General features: G+C 43.0%; 1 protein-coding gene across 1 annotated transcript in view; it reads right to left on the bottom strand.

Annotated features, from left to right (window-relative positions):
• Positions 1 to 17,039, bottom strand: part of LOC149160690 (protein SEEDLING PLASTID DEVELOPMENT 1-like) — a 275,377-nt gene that overhangs the window by 236,930 nt on the left and 21,408 nt on the right. Inside the window, exons 3-4 of the mRNA XM_089436761.1 lie at positions 1,604 to 1,754; positions 18 to 209 (exon numbers count right to left, since the gene is read on the bottom strand). Of these exons, the coding sequence (XP_089292887.1) occupies positions 18 to 209; positions 1,604 to 1,754 (343 nt within the window). The remainder of the gene's footprint in view (positions 1 to 17; positions 210 to 1,603; positions 1,755 to 17,039) is intronic.

Raw genomic sequence — 17,039 nt, 5'->3', positions numbered from 1 at the left:
CAAAAGACCTTTAATACCTGGATGCCACCAACAAGCATCTCCAGAGAAGGATTTTTTATTAGATTCTCAATTGTCATTCCATGAGCTGTTCCAACCAGCTGTATTCCACGTTGAGCAATCGTACTGGCAGCCAAGGCTTCAAGCTCTGTTCCAATTTCATCAATTACAATGGTCTGAGGCATATGGTTCTCAACTGCTTCTATCATGACCTGCACACATTCATGTTTGGTTTAAACAAAAAAATACCCCATTACTTAAAACTACATTTTTGAAGATAAAAATGCAATGTGAAAGGTGAAGTGATATTTACACCTGGTAAAGGTACAAGTTACAGCAAACAAATCCCTAACATTTCTGCATTGAAACACAAGTATTTTCCAGGAAGCAAGATATGCAACAGTTGAACCAATAAAGTCCAATACAAGGATGAACATGTGTTTTGAGACATGAAAGGATAATTTCTGTCAAGGTGATCAGATGTGGTGAGACAATGAAAGTACGCAGGAAAACCTAAGGAATGTTCTTTTGATGCTTCATGCCACCGACGTAAAGACAGCAACCATTACAATGTATTGACACCTAGTATACAAGTGCAGTGTGTTGAAAAAGACCAAATGTAATTTCCATTCACAATTCTACAAATCCCACCATATGTCTTGCCCTTATATCATGAATCTCAATAAAGTCAAAGAAACTGAATTTCCAGATTTTACTTCTAGTACTCTTTGTCAAAACAAATTCACTGGAAGAGCAAGAAATCCCTGTGCCTTCAGTATGAATAAGTTATGCACTTGAGTGACACGTGATTTCTGAGCCTGATAGATGACTCAAATGGCAAGCCCACAGGAGCTGGTGGGAAAAATATAAAAATGCAATTCTTTACAGAATACAGTGCATGGCCTACCATTAGCACCTAATGAAGGTCTCAAACCATCATCACCTTTGCTTCAAGAATATTGCAGGGGAATAAAAATATAAAGGTAGAAAAGTTGTATAAAGCATGCCCATAGACCTATAAGAGCATGAATCTCCGACATAATATATTTTTACCATACAATGGAAGGTTAAAATAGTGCAAAGGCCCAAACTTCTGTTAGTATTCGCTTCTTTGAGACTTAAAGTTCCAAAAGAAACAAAAATAATAATGAAATAGTGCAAATAGGAAGTTGAGAGTTAAATCCAGAAGCCATGATACATCTCTGATTGGATGGATTCTTCTTACATAAAGGATGCAATGACAAAAACTGATAGATCATGACCATATCCTTGATTGCTGAGTTGTCACATATACTCCTTTTAAAAATGATGAATAATACCATATATTAATTTTCCTCAGAAGGAAGAATTATTCAAAATGGCAATTATTTGAGAAGAATCGTATTTTATGATGTCACAAATAGTATGTGCAAGGTAACAATTGACCAATTTAGTAATAGTTTGTTCAACGTTGTGTGGAGTCATACAAGGCTTCGGGTTAAGTAAATGGAAAGAAAGTTTGTCTCCAAGTAATGCAGCCATTGTCAGAAGTGATCTTGAACAAAAAACTAAATTTCATGTTTACAGATGTAGCAGAATAGCATCATGCATACAGATGCAGCAATACTTTATGTTGCATATCAACATTTGGCACTTGCATTCTTCGAGCACTGCCAATCCCTGCATGAGGTATGTCTCCATCGCCAGCTATCTCATTCGAACTATCAACAATCACGACTCGTTTCTTGTAGTCATCTGCTAACATTTTAGCTATATCCCTGCAATGACACAAATCACTAATCTTATGGTCACAAATTTAGCAATACTAATTAATAAATTATGTAAAATACAAAAGACATCCTTCTCACAAATTCCAGTTAAAAGTGGGTTCTCTTGCCCATATATATTAAATGAAACTCCATTTAATCTTTAACTTAAGATTCATCAATTTATAGTATATACTATTGGTGGTCACTACAGTGTTAACTGTAGGAGGAAACCCCTCTTGTGCGCAAAGGCGATACAGTTTTTGTGATGAGTTAAATTTTTGTTAAGGCAAAACAATTAAGTAATTACTGTAAAAAATGGCAATATCATTAACTTCACATTAGTAAGATACTATGTTAAATTTGGCAACTAGGGCCAAACTCCACCTTGGACAGCTCATATGATGCAGCTGATATTTTTATTGGATTCCTCTTTCCGAGAGGTGTAGGATTGATCTAAAAATCATCTCATTCTGACATGTACAAATGGAATTATGAATTTATTTCATTTATGGACAAATTGTCAAGGTCGGCCAGCAAACTAATGTAGGCTCAGAAGCCCAAAAGTCACATCTCTTCACCCTCAATGTTGTGTATATATAGAGGAGTCATTTTCCTCATTTGGACACACATCAATCACTCATCTTTCTCTCTCCTCTCCTCATTGGTTCGTACAGCAAGCAGGAGCAGCCTTCTCTATGCGTTGACCTGTTTTGACTAAAATTGCAGGCCGAAATTTCAGATCTGTTTTTGGGCTATTACAGGGACGTTGACCAGCGTTGACCGAGGGTCAAACTTCATCTTTTGACTGCATTTTTCAGGCAGGAAATTTGTTTTTCTTAGGCCGCAGCTCCTGGCACAAAAATCGAGGTGTTTGCAGCTGTTTGACCAGCATTGACTGCAGAGCTGTTGACCGCAAAAGTTGATTGTGCATTAACCAAGTTTGACCAGATTTTTCTGCACTGTTTTGGGCTGATTTGGCATATCCTTGGAGGCTGAATTGACTGGGTTTGACCGAACTAATTTGGAGGAAGATTTCTGCTAAGTTGACCAGCATTGACTTTCTGGTTAGGGCATCCTGTTGACTGCAGTTTAACTGGACAGATTTGACTGTGTTTCGGCAAGTGAACTTTGTATATTGTACTCTCTCTCTCTCTGTTGAACTTTTGAAGAATAATAAGAAGACTTGATCAAAGGGTTTTCCCACATTGGGGTTTTTCCCTAGCATCCGCCAAATATTGTGTCCTCTTGTCTTGGCTTGTCTTCTGCTTTTTATTTATGTTCTATTTGCATTTACTGATTGAAGACAAAGCCCAAACAAGAGTGAAAAGAGCAATCACTGAGATTTGTTGGACAAGGACAAGAGTCAATGGCCTCTGCATCTTACTTCAAGCCTGATGACAAGCTCAATGATAAGTTTGATTATCATGCATGGAAGATGTCTCTTGATTTGACTTTGGAAGAGCAGGATGTTATGGATTATGTGCAGGGAAAGATCACTGAACCTCCTTCAAATGCACCGGTTTCCGCTAAGACAAAGTACAAGAAAGGTGAAGTCAAAGCAAAGAAGATCATCAGGGATTCTATTAACAAGCATTTGGTTGCATACATCTCTAATTTGAACACATCCAAGGAGATGCATGACAGGTTGGTTGGCATGTTCAAAGTTAGCAATGCAAACCAAGTTTTCTTCCTCAAAAACAAGTTGAAGGACATAAAGAAGGGAAGAGGTGAAGATATCCAATCCTACTTCATGAGGATTACCGAGATAAAAAATGATCTTCTTTCAATTGGAGAAGTTATTGTTGATAGGGAGCTCACTCTCATTGCCCTTGGAGGTCTCCCTCGTGAATTGCATGAGTTCAACACCATTATCCTCAACAATGACAGGATTCCAGGTTTTGAGGAATTGTTGACTAGATGGACTCAAAAAGAGACAAGGATGATGGAGAGAGACATGCCTTCAAATAGAAATGAACCTACTGCTTTCTCCGCTCATGCTAAAAAGAAGAACAATGCAGGCTCAAAGAAGTAATGTCAAGGAACACTGGGATTCAAAGATGGAAGGAAAGGAAGATGCTTCATTTGTAACAGGTTTGGCCATTAGTGTCCTAATAGAAGGGATACACCTTATGATGATGACAACCACAACCACAACAATTTCAGGGGCAACAACAATCAAAGGAATGGCAGATTCAACAACAAAGGAAAAAGGAATACTCCCGCTACTCAACATGGAAATGGTCGACCTTCCAAAAGATCAAGAAGCTCCAGGTATGATGAATCTAATGTTGTAGATAACAAGCAAAAAGAATTTTATCTTATATCTGCCCTCTCCATTGCCTCTCCTTTAAATACCTTGGGAAATTGGTTGATTGATAGTGGTGCCTCAAGGCACTTCAATGAGTATAAGGAAGCTCTTTCAAATATGATAGAAAATGATACAAATTTGGAGATCATTCTTGGGGACAATGCCACCTATCCCATGACGAGAGTTGGGAATGTTACTCTTCAATTGAATCAAGATAACAACATTCATCTACAAGAAGTACTATATGTACCTGATCTAAAGAAGAATTGTGAAAATTCCTACACTTGAGGAACCCCTACTGCAGCAAATCTGAATCTACTTCACCTACTTGATTTTTAAATTAAATTCATCAAGTTGTTCTTCTGAATACTAAAGCAAATTACTTATGCGGCCTACACTATTTAAATATTTGATCTCATGAAACAGAAAATAGAGCAAAGAACAAGATACATAGGACACACTTATTTTTGGACACAATAGTCCCCGAAAAAACCCAATGCGAGAAAACCAGTGCAGCAGCTCTGAGGGTTTATTATTATGCAAGAGAAATATTTGAATACAAATCTAGGATGCTCATCTAGCAATCCTTTACAAAGAAAATACTAGCAGAAAATCTGAGTGAGTTTTACCTCACTTCCCCCGGCAAAATTTCCGCTGATCCAGCACAAGACTGGCTAACCCCAGCTATTTTTGCGCTGGCTCTGCGTCACCTTCTCTACCCTCTGCGTTAGCTCTCTCGACTATTCTGGCAGTTCCCAGCAACTCCGGCAATTCTGGTTGTTCCAACAGTTCTGGATTCTGCGTAACAGACAACTTTTCTGCGTCAGATCCCCTGGCTACTGCGTTGCCTCTCTGTAAGCTCTCTCTGCCTCTCTGCTCTATATTTTCCAGAAAGTCCTTCTCCTGGATTCTCTTTGCCCCTCAGTTGCAAGATCTCCCTAATTGATTTTTCTCCTAAGAACTTCTCACCTCAGAAAAAAGATTTCTTCAATCTCTCTGTGTGTGTTTTCAAATGAACCCCAAGCTTCCATTTTATACTTTTCCTGTTGAGTCTTCAACGGCCGAGATTAAGTCTCTAATCAACGGCGAAGATTAAAACATGACTTGATCCGCCTTCTAGATCATTCTCACCCATATTTTGATTAATACCCATTAATATTTTAATTTTCCTAAGTTTAGACTTAGGAACCCCATTAAGAATATTAATTATTTTAATAAAATACAATCCGGGTGGAATTTCACCAAACTGTTTCTGGGTTCTTTAGAACTCATGTACCTTAGTCTCTCCACCAATTTTAAAGGCTAGAACACTTCTGATGCTACTAAAAACTAACACTCCCTCTTCGCAAGGAAAGTGCTCTAGCAACAATGCATACCTGCACGCTGCTCTGTTTCTGAAGCACCTCCTTTCTGCACTGCTGCTGCCACCAACACTGTGCTGCTGTTGCTACTGCTACTATACTGTTGCCCATGACAATGCCACTGCCACTACTACATCTGTACTACAGCTCCCTCTCAAACATTGCATCTATTATGCTGCTAGCACTGCCACTACTAACACTGCATTCGTACTGCAACTCAGTTGCTGAGGGAAACAACTGAACAACATCCAAAATTAGCTAAACTTAACTGTGTTCAGCATAATACAATGAATGTTGGAATCTAACTGTTGTTGACCCTCTGAATCCTCTGCGCTACTACTGACTCCTGCACTGTGCCAATTGCACTGCTGCCAACCTTGTTCTACGCTAATCAGTCTCTGGTCCCCAACTACTGCATTTGTCCTCCAAACACTCCACTACATCATTTGACACTAAGTCCATCTCGCTACTGCTGAATCCTGGGCTCCCATAGCAAAGAATTGATCCAAGAGGTGGACTCCTCAAGGATCCTGCCCACATGTAGTCTTCCCGACTATAGTTCAATATCGCCCCATCTCCCTCCTAGAGATGTGTGGGTACTCATGCAAACTCATCCTCATCAATCTTTGCTGAAGCAGCCTTAGGATCATGTTTCTCGTCCTTATCCTTTTTCTTCAAAGGACATTGGGTTGCATAGTGGCCCATCTCGCCACAACTGAAACATTTCACCTTCGAAATGTCCTTTCGCTTATGCTTTTGTTGTCCCTTTGATGCTAGAGCTACGTTCTCCTCCTCCTCCTTGGTCTTCGTGCCACTCCCACTGTTTCCATTGAGGTTGACCTTAACTAGGTCCCTCCTTAATTCTTCCTGTTGAAGAGTTGCCCACATCTCCTCCCAAGAAGGTAGTCTTTCCCTGCCCAATATGCTTTGGACGAAGACTTGCCATTCATCCGCGACTCCATTCAGAGCTATCATCACCATCGCGGTTCACTGAGGAGTGGACCCCACTGCAACAAATTGGTCTCTGGTGTCCTGAAGACATTGAAGATAGGAGTTAACTCTCTCTCCCTTCTGCATCAATGTTCGTTGCGACTTCTGTTCTAGGTACTGTTGATTTGGGGTAGCATTGGATGTGCTCTAGCCACGAAATTTGGTGGAGAGGTTGGAGCACATGAGATCTCCAATACCTAGAACGGGTTTGGGCAAATTCTAAACAGAACAAGAGATATTAAAATAATTAATATTTTTAATGGAGTCCAAAAATATTAATGTGTATTAATGTGAATCTGTGTTAGAGTGGTCCAAAAGACATGGATCAAGCCAGATCTAATCTTAGCCGTTGATTAGGGACTTAATCTCGGCCGTTGAGATGTCAACAGGAAAATTATAAGAGGAGGCTTGAGGGTCACTTGGAGAACACACCAGAGTGATCAGTCATTCTATTCTCTAGAGCGGTGTTTGCTAAGAAAGATAGAATCAGTGATCAGGAGAGCAGCTGAGGGGCATTGAGTACAGAGAAACAGAGAAGGCAAAGATTGTGCCAAAAGAGCAGCGCAGCAGCCAAGTAGAGTGACACAGAGCCAGCAAGGGCTCATGCAGGGCCACGCAGAGGCAGCAAAGTGCTGCGCAGAGCACCAAAGAGGCCAGTGTGTCTGACGCAAAGGCCTAGGAAGCTAACGCATGGCCTCCTGGGGTTGACGCAGACCAAGAAAGGTTGATGCATGGCCAGCGTGATACAGAGAGGGGCTGACGCAATCCAGATTGGGTAGATGCTGGGGTTGCATAGCAGTTTTGTGTTGAGGAGCTGCCGGAAGGATTTTCCAGGGTTTCAGCGAGGAGATTTCTCTCAAACTGTGAGGTATAGCTGCTAAGGAAATTCTCTGTTGGGTAGGCCAGTTTCGGAACACAGATTGTACTCTGATATTGCTTAATAAGAAAACCCTCAGATAGCTGCACCGATGTTCCCGCATTGGGTTTTTCCGAGGACATTGGTCCAAAAATAATGGTGTCATGTGGTGCGTTTGTTCTTCTTTCTTTTAGGTGTTGATCTATAATATGTTGAGCATGCACTGGTGTTTATTTTCAGTATTTATTTTGTAAATAACTTGTTAAAGATAAAGTTAACAACTAGGTAGGAATAAATCAGAAAAAGTGCATGAAGGGTTTCTAAACTAAGTAAACTTAGAAACTTCAACATGGTATCAGAGCGTGATTGCAGATCACAGGAGGACTAAGAGACATCAACCAAGCGGAGCAATAGCAGCAGAAAACAGCTCTCTCAAGGTGACAGAAGTTGTTTCTAGCAGCGCAGAAGCCAAGAAGTGTGATGTAGAGCCAGCCAGAGCCGCACAGAAGAAGCCGGGAGCTGTGCAGAGCCTCAGAGAGGCCAGCGTTGCTGAAGCAAAGGGCCAGAGGGCTAACGCAGACCCATCTGGGGTGACGCAAAGCCAACGTGAGGCAGAGAGGGGCTAACACAGTTCACAGAGAGGCAGTTGCTAGAGTCTAGAAGGTTGCAGAAATATTGCAGAGTGGAGCTGGTGAGGTACTGTAGTCAGAACAATACCTGACAGAACAAGACCAGGGGAGTTGTTACCGAGGGTTTCTAGCCGAGGAACCTGGATCAACAATGCAGTTGCACAAGACGATCAGAGTAGGGGGCATCTCGACAAGCGGCAGAAAGATTTCTAGGAAGGAAATCAGGACTCAGAGGGAGTCCAGAAGAGAACTTCCAGACGAGAAGTAGAGACTTAGAGGAGTCAAACAGAGAACTTCCAGGAGGGAAGTAGAGGAGCGTCATGGCACTACACGGGGTAAGAGACCAGGATAGACTGGACGGAAGCCAGAATCTTATCAATGCTTGACAGGAATCATGTCAAGAACTTCGCCTTGAAGGTTATAGCTATCCCAGTCGACCCCAATAATAACGACAAGTACGAAGAGGCGATGGCGAAGGCCAAGTGCATTATCCTTGACGGGGTCAAGGATCATGTGGTACCACATATAGCCGAGAAGGAAATGGCAGTTGAGATGTGGGAGGCTCTCAAGAACCTGTACCAACATACTTTTGTGCAGAGAAGAATGTTGCTCGAGAACCAGATGAGGTCGTATCAGATGAAGGGTCAATCGATTAACACCTTCCTCAGAGGACTAAATGGGATCCGAGACCAGTGGACTGCTATAGGAGCGACACCGGATCTGGAACTTATGGTGAGGACAACCCTGAATGCTGTCTCAGAAGATTGGGAAGTGTTTGTCCAGAGTATCCTAGGCAGAGGGACTCTCCCACCGTGGGACGAGATGTGGGTAGCTCTTCGCCAGGAAAAGATCAGACGGCAGTCAAAGACAGGTAACAGCAGCAAAGGGATCAAGGTCAAGCAAGAGGAGGAGGATGTGGCCCTAGCATCTGAGGGAAAGCAAAAGAAGCGGAAGAAGAAAGATTTCTCCAAGATCAAGTGCTTCCACTGTGGGGAGATGGGTCATTATGTGACCCAGTGCCCAAGGAAGAAGAGTAAGGGAGAGTCTTCCGAGACTAAGGCAACGCCAGCACGGGCAGAGAAGGAAGTTTTGACAAACTATGACTGTGCCATGAGTGCACTCGCACCACTTGAGCAGAAGTGGGGAGACATCGAGTTGTAGTCAGAAGGACTATAGGCGATGAGGGGCCGAATCCTTGAGGTACCCAGCCTCTTGGATTAGACCTTGCTATGGGAGCCCCAACGAGGAGTAGCAGGACTGGCTGAGTGGGTAGAGATGGATGCGGATGGAGCGGCAGAGAGAGCTACAGTGCAGGAGTCCCGAGACAGCGCAGAGCTAGCAGGCTACAGCAATGCGAGAGGCACAGGAGTGTTGCACCAGTGCAGGAAGGCACAGAGAGGTGTGCAACGGTGCAAGATGCAGGGAGGTGTTGCAGCAGCGCAGAGGTCAGAGAGAGGGAGCACTTGTCAGCAGCAGAGGGAGCTTCAGCATCAGTGGGTGTTTCTAGCCCAACAGGGAGGTCAGTTGGGAGATCAGTTACTTACTTCTCAGTAACTGAGTTGCAGTGCAGCAGTGGGTAGCACGATGCAACATGATGAGAGGAGGTGCAGTGCAGATGCAGTGCTGGGAGAAAGGACCAGCAGCAGCATGGATGCAGAGGGAGCTGTCGTACAGATGCAGCAGTGGCAGTGGCAGAACCATGGGCAACAATACAGGAGGCAGCAGTGCAGAGGATGGTGGGCAGGAAGGCCTAGCATCAGCACAGGTACCGATGCCGGATGATCAGAGTAATACTCAATGAGGAAAATTGCTAGAGCACAGTCCTCGCTAAGAGGGAGTGTTGATTTGGGGTAGCATCGGATGTGCTCTAGCCACAAAATTTGGTGGAGAGGTTGGGGCACATGAGATCTCCAATACTCAGAAAGGGTTTGGGCAGATTCTAAACAAATCAAGAGATATTAAAATAATTAATATTTTAATGGAGTCCCTAAGTCTAAACTTAGGGAAAATAAAATATTAATGTGTATTAATATGAATCTGTGTTAGAGTGGTCCAAAAGACATGGATCAAGCCCGATCTAATCTTAGCATTTGATTAGGGACTGAATCTCGTCCGTTGAGATGTCAACAGGAAAAGTATAAGAGGAGGCTTGAGGGTCACTTGGAGAACACACCAGAGTGATCAATCATTCTATTCTCTAGAGCGGGGTTTGCTAAGAGAGATAGAATCAGTGATCGGGAGAGCAGCTGAGGGGCATTGAGTACAGAGAAACAAAGAAGGCAGAGATTGTGTCGGGAGAGCAGTGCAGCAGCCAAGGAGAGTGACGCAGAGCCAGCAAGGGCTCACGCAGGGCCACACAAAGGCAGCCAAGTGTTGCGTAGAGCACCAGAGAGGCCAACGTGTCTGACGCAGAGGCCTAGGAAGCTGACGCAAGGCCTCTTGGGGCTGACGCAGGCCAAGAAAGGCTGATGCGGGGCTAGTGTGAGACAGGGAGGGGCTGATACAGTCCAGATTGGGCAGACGCTGGGATTGCAAAGCAATTTTGTGCTGAGGAGCTGCCAGAAAGATTTTCCGAGGTTTCAGCCAAGAGATTTCTCTCAAACTGTGAGGTATAGCTGCTAAGGAAATTCTTTGTTGGGTAGGCCAGTTTCGACACCGAGATTGTACTCTGATATTGCTTAATAAGAAAACCCTCAGATAGATGCACTGATTTTCCTGTATTGGGTTTTTTCGGGGACATTGGTCCAAAATGGTGTCATGTGGTGTGTTTGTTCTTGTTTCTTTTAGTTGTTGATCTGTAATATGTTGAGCATGCACTGGTGTTTATTTTCAGTATTTACTTTGTAAATAACTTGTTAAAGATAAAATTAACAAGTAGGTAGGAATAAATCAGAAAAAGTGCATGAAGGGTTTCTAAACTAAGTAAACTTAGAAACTTCAACAGGTACATCCACTATTGTTCAGAAGAGCCTTCATACAGAGAAGACAAGGCTTCTCGCATCTCTCGAGTTGTATCCTTGCCCTGCAAGTGTGAGACCACATGATCTCGAACTCCATCGAGAATGACCCTCTTCGCCTTCCCCTGCTCGGCCTTGTACTTCTTGTTTTGATCGTTGTCAGCAGGAACAACTACAACACTTTTGACGTAGGCTTCGAGATCGTATTCCTCCAGAACAGCTAAGATTCTGGTCTTCCATATGACATAGTTGGAAGCACCTTCCAACCTGCCTTGATCTCTAAGCACATGTGATGCCATCTCACCCAACTATCGAACTGACTCCTCTAGTCACTACTTAGCTTTGCTCAGTTGCTCAGCAAGTGAGAAATTCAAACTTTTTGCTAGAAAGTTCTCTGAGAAAATTCCCCTTCTACGTGTCTTCGTTCTTTTCCAGTAGATTTCTGCCCTGGAGAGAACTGTGCCCTTCAAGCACTGCACTCAGGCTCTGCGTCACTCCCTCTGCCTCTGCAAACTCACAAACTGGAAATCATACCTCTTTGTCGCCTCACTCAGAGAGAGATTTCCTCATATCTGCTTCATGTCAAGGACTGTGCAATACCTTCAAGGGGATTCGAATTGCTGCCAAGTGCAAATTTTGGCCTCATTGCTCAGCACTTGATCTACTCTTCCTGTTTCAAAATCAATGCTCCAATACCATGTGAAAATTTCTACACTTGAGGAACCCCTACTGTAGCAAATCTGAATCTACTTCACCTACTTGATTTTTAAATTACATTCATCAAGTTATTCTTCTAAATATTGAAGCAAATTACCTCTGCAACCTACACTAATTAAATATTTGATCTCATGAAACAGAAAACAGAGCAAAGAACAAGATACATAAGACACACTTATTTTTGGACACAATAGTCCCTGGAAATATCTAACTACAAATCTAGGATGCTCATCTAGCAATCCTTTACAAAGAAAATATTGGCGGAAAATCTGAGTGATTTTTACCTCACTTCACTCGGCTGATCTGGCACAAGACTGGCTAACCCCGGCTATTTCTGTGTTGGCTCTGCGTCAGCTCTACATCACCTTTTATGCCCTCTGCGTCAACTCTCCTGGTTGTTCCAGTAGTTCTGGCAGTTCCCAACAGTTATGGTTGTTCCAGCTGTTCCGGCAATTCTGGATTCTACGTGACAGGCAGCTTTTCTGTGCCAGCTCTCCCGGCTACTACGTTGCCTCTCTGCAACATCTCTCCGCCTCTTTGTTCTGTATTTTTTGGAAAATCCTTCCGGATTCTCTCTACCCCTCAGCTACAAGATATCCCCAATCGATTTTCCCCCTGAGAACTTCTCACCTCAGAAAATCGATTTTCTCAATCTCTTTGTGTGTGTTTTCAAATGAACCCCAAGCCTCCATTTTATACTTTTCCTATTGAATCTTCAACGGCCGAAATTAAATCTTTAATCAAGGACTAAGATTAAAACATGACTTGATCCGCCTTCTAGATCATTCTCACCCATATTTTGATTAATACCCATAAATATTTTAATTTTCCGAAGTTTAGACTTAGGAACCCCATTAAAAATATTAATTATTTTAATAAAATACAATCCAGGTGGAATTTCACCAAATAGTTTTTGGGTTCTTTAGAACTCATGTGCGTTAGCCTCTCCACCAATTTTCAAGGCTAGAACACTTCTAATGCTACCAAAAACTAACAAGAACTTGGTATCTATCTCGGCGACGGAAGACAAAGTATTCAAGGTGGCATTCATTGATGGAAAGGTACGTGTTTGGAATAGAAATTTCAAAGAAGCATTTTCTCTTGAATTCAGGATTGATAGCCTATATCAAGTTGGAGGAAGCCCATTGGGAGCTATGTCTTGCGACACATCTCTTCAATCTGAATTATGGCACCGAAGGTTTGCTCATCTACATTATAAGGTTCTACCCGATATAAGGAAGATGGTGACAGGTATGCCCAGATTTAAAGTAGAACATGAAAGTGTTTATTAGGGATGTGCCGTAGGAAAACATACAAGGGGACCATTCCCCTCAAGTGATAGCAAAACTATTGACATCTTGCAATTAATTCATTCTGATCTATCTGGTATGATGCCCGTGACATCTTTGGGAGGATATTTATATTATGTTATCTTTGTTGATGATTTTTCTCACAAAACTTGGATATATTTCTTGAAAAAGACGGACAAAATATTCTCATGGTTCTGTCCTATCAAAGCGTTGGTCGAAAATCAAATAGGGAAGAAGATCAAAATATTGAGGACCGATAATGGAACCGAATATGATTCAAATGAGTTCAATGACTATTGTAGAGAAGCTGGCATTAAGAGGGAGACTACTACCGCATATACTCCCGAGCAAAATGGAGTTGTTGAAAGAAAGAATCATTCCATTATAGAAGCCACTCATTCCATGCTTCATGATCAAAGCCTTCCGAAGTTCTTATGGGCGGAACCTGCCAACACTGTTGTGTACATTCAAAATAGATGCCTTCATCAAGCATTGGACTTCAAAACTCCCAAAGAAGTTTTCACCAGTAAGAAACCTAATGTTTCTCATTTTAGAATTTTTGGTAGCCCCATGTATTTTCATGTGCCGAAAGAAAAGAGAAGCAAATTGGATGCATCTGGGAAGAAAGGAACATTTGTGGGCTACAGTGAAACTTCTAAGGCATATAAAATCTGTGCCTGGTCAAAGAGAAGTGGAGATAAGTCATGATGTCACATTCAATGAAGATGTTGCCCTTGGGAAGATTAGTAACCTTCCTATTCCAAGGAAGGACAAAGAAGCAAATACAGGAAAGTAGGGAGAACTACAGGATGAGTCGATGCCCAATGTTGAAGGACCAATGGATCCCATTCATCCACCTCATCATGAGCCCTTCTCCTCAAAAAGGAGACCCTCATTGCTTAGGGAAACTCTCAAAGATGTCGAAAGACATATTGCACCAAGGGGGACATTTCATGAAAGTAAGAAGTTGAATAGGTACCAACGGTACTTAACTGCCATGAGCACCATTGTTCAATCTGAGCCTTGCACATTCGAAGAAACTGTGAAGCACCAAGTTTGTAAGGATGCTATGAACAAAGAGTATGAGTCAGTTATGAAGAATTATGTTTGGGATGTGATTCCTAGACCCAAGGACAAATCCATTGACACCTCGAAATGGCTCTACAAGATCAAGCATGGAGCTGATGGAAATGTTGAAAAGTTCAAGGCCAGGTTTGTTGCTTGAGGCTTCTCTCAAAAGGAAGGTGTGGACTACGATGAGATATTTGAACCAGTTGCCCGATATACCACCATTCGTTCGATTATAGCCCTTGCTGCCTCGCAAAGATGGAACCTACACCAGATGGATGTCAAAACCGCCTTCTTACATGGTTCAATTAAGAGGAAGTCTATGCAGAACAACCCGAGGGGTTCGAAGTTCAAGATCATTAGACACGTATGTGTTGATTTCTGGTAGCATCGGATGTGCTCTAAGTCTCAAATTTTGCAAGGAGGCTTAGACACATGCATCCTCCAATACCCAGAAATCGTTTTGGGAAATTCCACCTGGAGACAATTTTATTAAAACAATTAATTATTTTTAATGGGACCCTAAGTCTAAACTTAGAAAATTAAAATAATTAATGGATATTAATCGAAACTGTGGGTGTAACTTCTAGAATAAGGTGGAGATCAAGTCAATATGATCATCGCCATTGATTAGAATCTAATCTAGGTCGTTGATTGAACAACGAGAGGATTATAAGAGAAGGCTTGATGGGCACTTGGAGGACACACCAAGAGAGTTCAGAAGATCGAATTTCTGAAGTAGAGCAGCTGCCAGAGAGAGATTCGAAGTGAGCTTTTGCAGTGAAGGGCAGGGATAGTATCCGAAGGGAAATCTTTCCCAGTCGACGGATACTCAGTAGAGAAGGCAAAGGGAGACCCAGCAATGGCAACGCTAAGCCAGAGGGGCTGACACAAAGCCACGCAGAGGCAGGGTAGAAGCAGGGTAGAAGCCAAGAGGGAGTCTGAAATTTGCAGAGCGAATTCGAGTTTCAAAAGCTGGGAATCGAGATGTGAGACCGGGAGGCAGGAATCGAATCACCTAGGCAGAAAATCGACCAACCAAAGGATTGACATTGTCCCCAGTGAGCTTGATGTTGGGCTGACACAAACACTGCACAGAGGCAACCAGAAAAGTCGGGGGCAATCTTTCTGGGGCTAGATCAGCAAAAATTTCTAGTAATAGTGTGAGGTAATCTCACAAATCTCTCTGTCAGGTTAATTCTCTGTAACTGGAATGTCGGGAAGGCTTCTAGAGATGTATTCGGATTTTTACTATTGCATAATAATAAAACCCTCAGATCTGCTCCACCGGTTTTCCCGCATTGGGTTTTTCCGGGGACATTTGTCCAAAAATAACGGTGTTATTGTGTTGTATTTTTTTTGGCTCGGTGTCTTGTTTCCGCATATAAATTAATTAAGTGAAGGCTATAGTGTATGTATTTCAATATTTGTCATAGGAAACTGCAAATAACTTGTTCATGTAAATCTAACAAGTAGGAGAAATATCATCAGTTGCTGCAGTGGGGATTCTGGTTTAGGAATTTTCACATGGTATCAGAGCTGCAGGTGAAACAAGAAGAGTCGTGCCAGAGAACCCAACACTGAGTAGAAGAGGGGAATCAAAAAGCTAGAGGAGGCAGCAGTTCGAAACCCCAGAGGGTTTGCACAATCCTAGTCGAAGGGCTGATTTTCGAGGCAGTCTCTCTCTGAGTGAGTCGACAGAGAGGAAGGACTCCTAGTTCGAAATTTTGTCGAGGAAGAGGGAGTAGCGTTGAAGCCTCATCATGAGGAGAAGCTGGTGGAACACATATTTTTCTGTAGGTAGTTTGTTCGGCAAAAAATCGTCAAAAGAGAGGAGAAGCACAGTTAAGGGAATTTCTTCCTTAGAGAATTCCTAGTCAAGGAATTCGAATTCTCACAAGCTAAGCAGCAGTAAGGGGAAGGAATTCTACTAACTCCAGTAGGGAGTGCATAGGCTAGCCGAGCAGCAACGCAAAGGAGAGAGGAGGTCATTCGACCTTCTATTTGTGGCAGAGATGGCAACCAGTGGCTTGAGGGATCAAGATAGGTTGGACAGAGCATCCAACTATGTCATCTGGAAGGCTAGAATGTCATTCCTTCTAGATGAGCATGCCCTCAAGACATATGTCGACAGCGTGGTGGTTGTGCCTGCAGATGCAGATCCGTTGAAGAAATACAAGGTCGAGATGGCGAAGGCAAAAAGAATGATCCTCGACGGAGTAAAGGATCATGTAGTCTGTCACATCGCTAGCAGAGGGACTGCTAACGAGATGTGGGATGCATTGTCTACGTTGTATCAGGGATCTTCTGAGTAGCGAAAGATGTACCTTGAGCAAAAACTGAGATCTACTCAGATGCAAAAGGGGGAGCATGTGGATCCATTCCTCACAAAGCTTCAGGAGACCCGTGATGAGTTATTTGCTATGGGGTCTACACCTCAAGACTCAGAGTTGGTTAGACTGGCCCTCAATTCTGTCTCAGATGAGTGGCAAGTCTTTGTCCAGAGTATCCTGGGCAGGGCAGCTTTGCCGAATTGGGATGAGATGTGGGTAGCTCTTAAGCAAGAGGAGTTGAGGAGAGACTTGGTCAAGTGCAAGCTTGACGGAAGCAGCAGCAGTGGGTCGAAGCCCAAGGAGGAGGAGGATAATGCAGCCCTTGCATCTAAGGGGCAGCAAGAGCAGCGGAGACGTAAGAAGGACGTCTCAAAGATAAAGTGCTTCAGGTGTGGTGAGATGGGTCACTACGCAACTCAATGTCCTCTCAGGAAGAAGGACAAAGATGAGAAGCACGATCTGAAGGCTACGCCCGCGAAGATCGAGGAAGAGGAGTTCGCCATGACAGCTGAGATACCTCTAGGAGGGAGGTGTGCTAATTTGGAGTTGTAGTTCGAAAGAGCTATAGATGGGAAGGATCTTTAAGGAGACCACCTCTTGGATCAATTCCTTGCTACGGGAGCCCAAATCAGAAGTAGCAGGATGGAATAGTGTCGGATGGTGCCGAGGAGTGTCGGAATGATAGTTGCAGTGGCTAGGAGCGCCAGAAACTGAACAGTGCAAAGCAAAGTTGGCAGCAGTGTAGATGGCACAGAGCAGTAGTCA

Source organism: Pinus tabuliformis, chromosome 5_2, assembly GCF_031772625.1.
Source record: "Pinus tabuliformis cultivar Carrire ecotype Pingquan chromosome 5_2, CPIR1, whole genome shotgun sequence".
Lineage (NCBI taxonomy): Eukaryota > Viridiplantae > Streptophyta > Pinopsida > Pinales > Pinaceae > Pinus > Pinus tabuliformis.
This window is presented reverse-complemented; position numbering and strand designations above follow the sequence as displayed.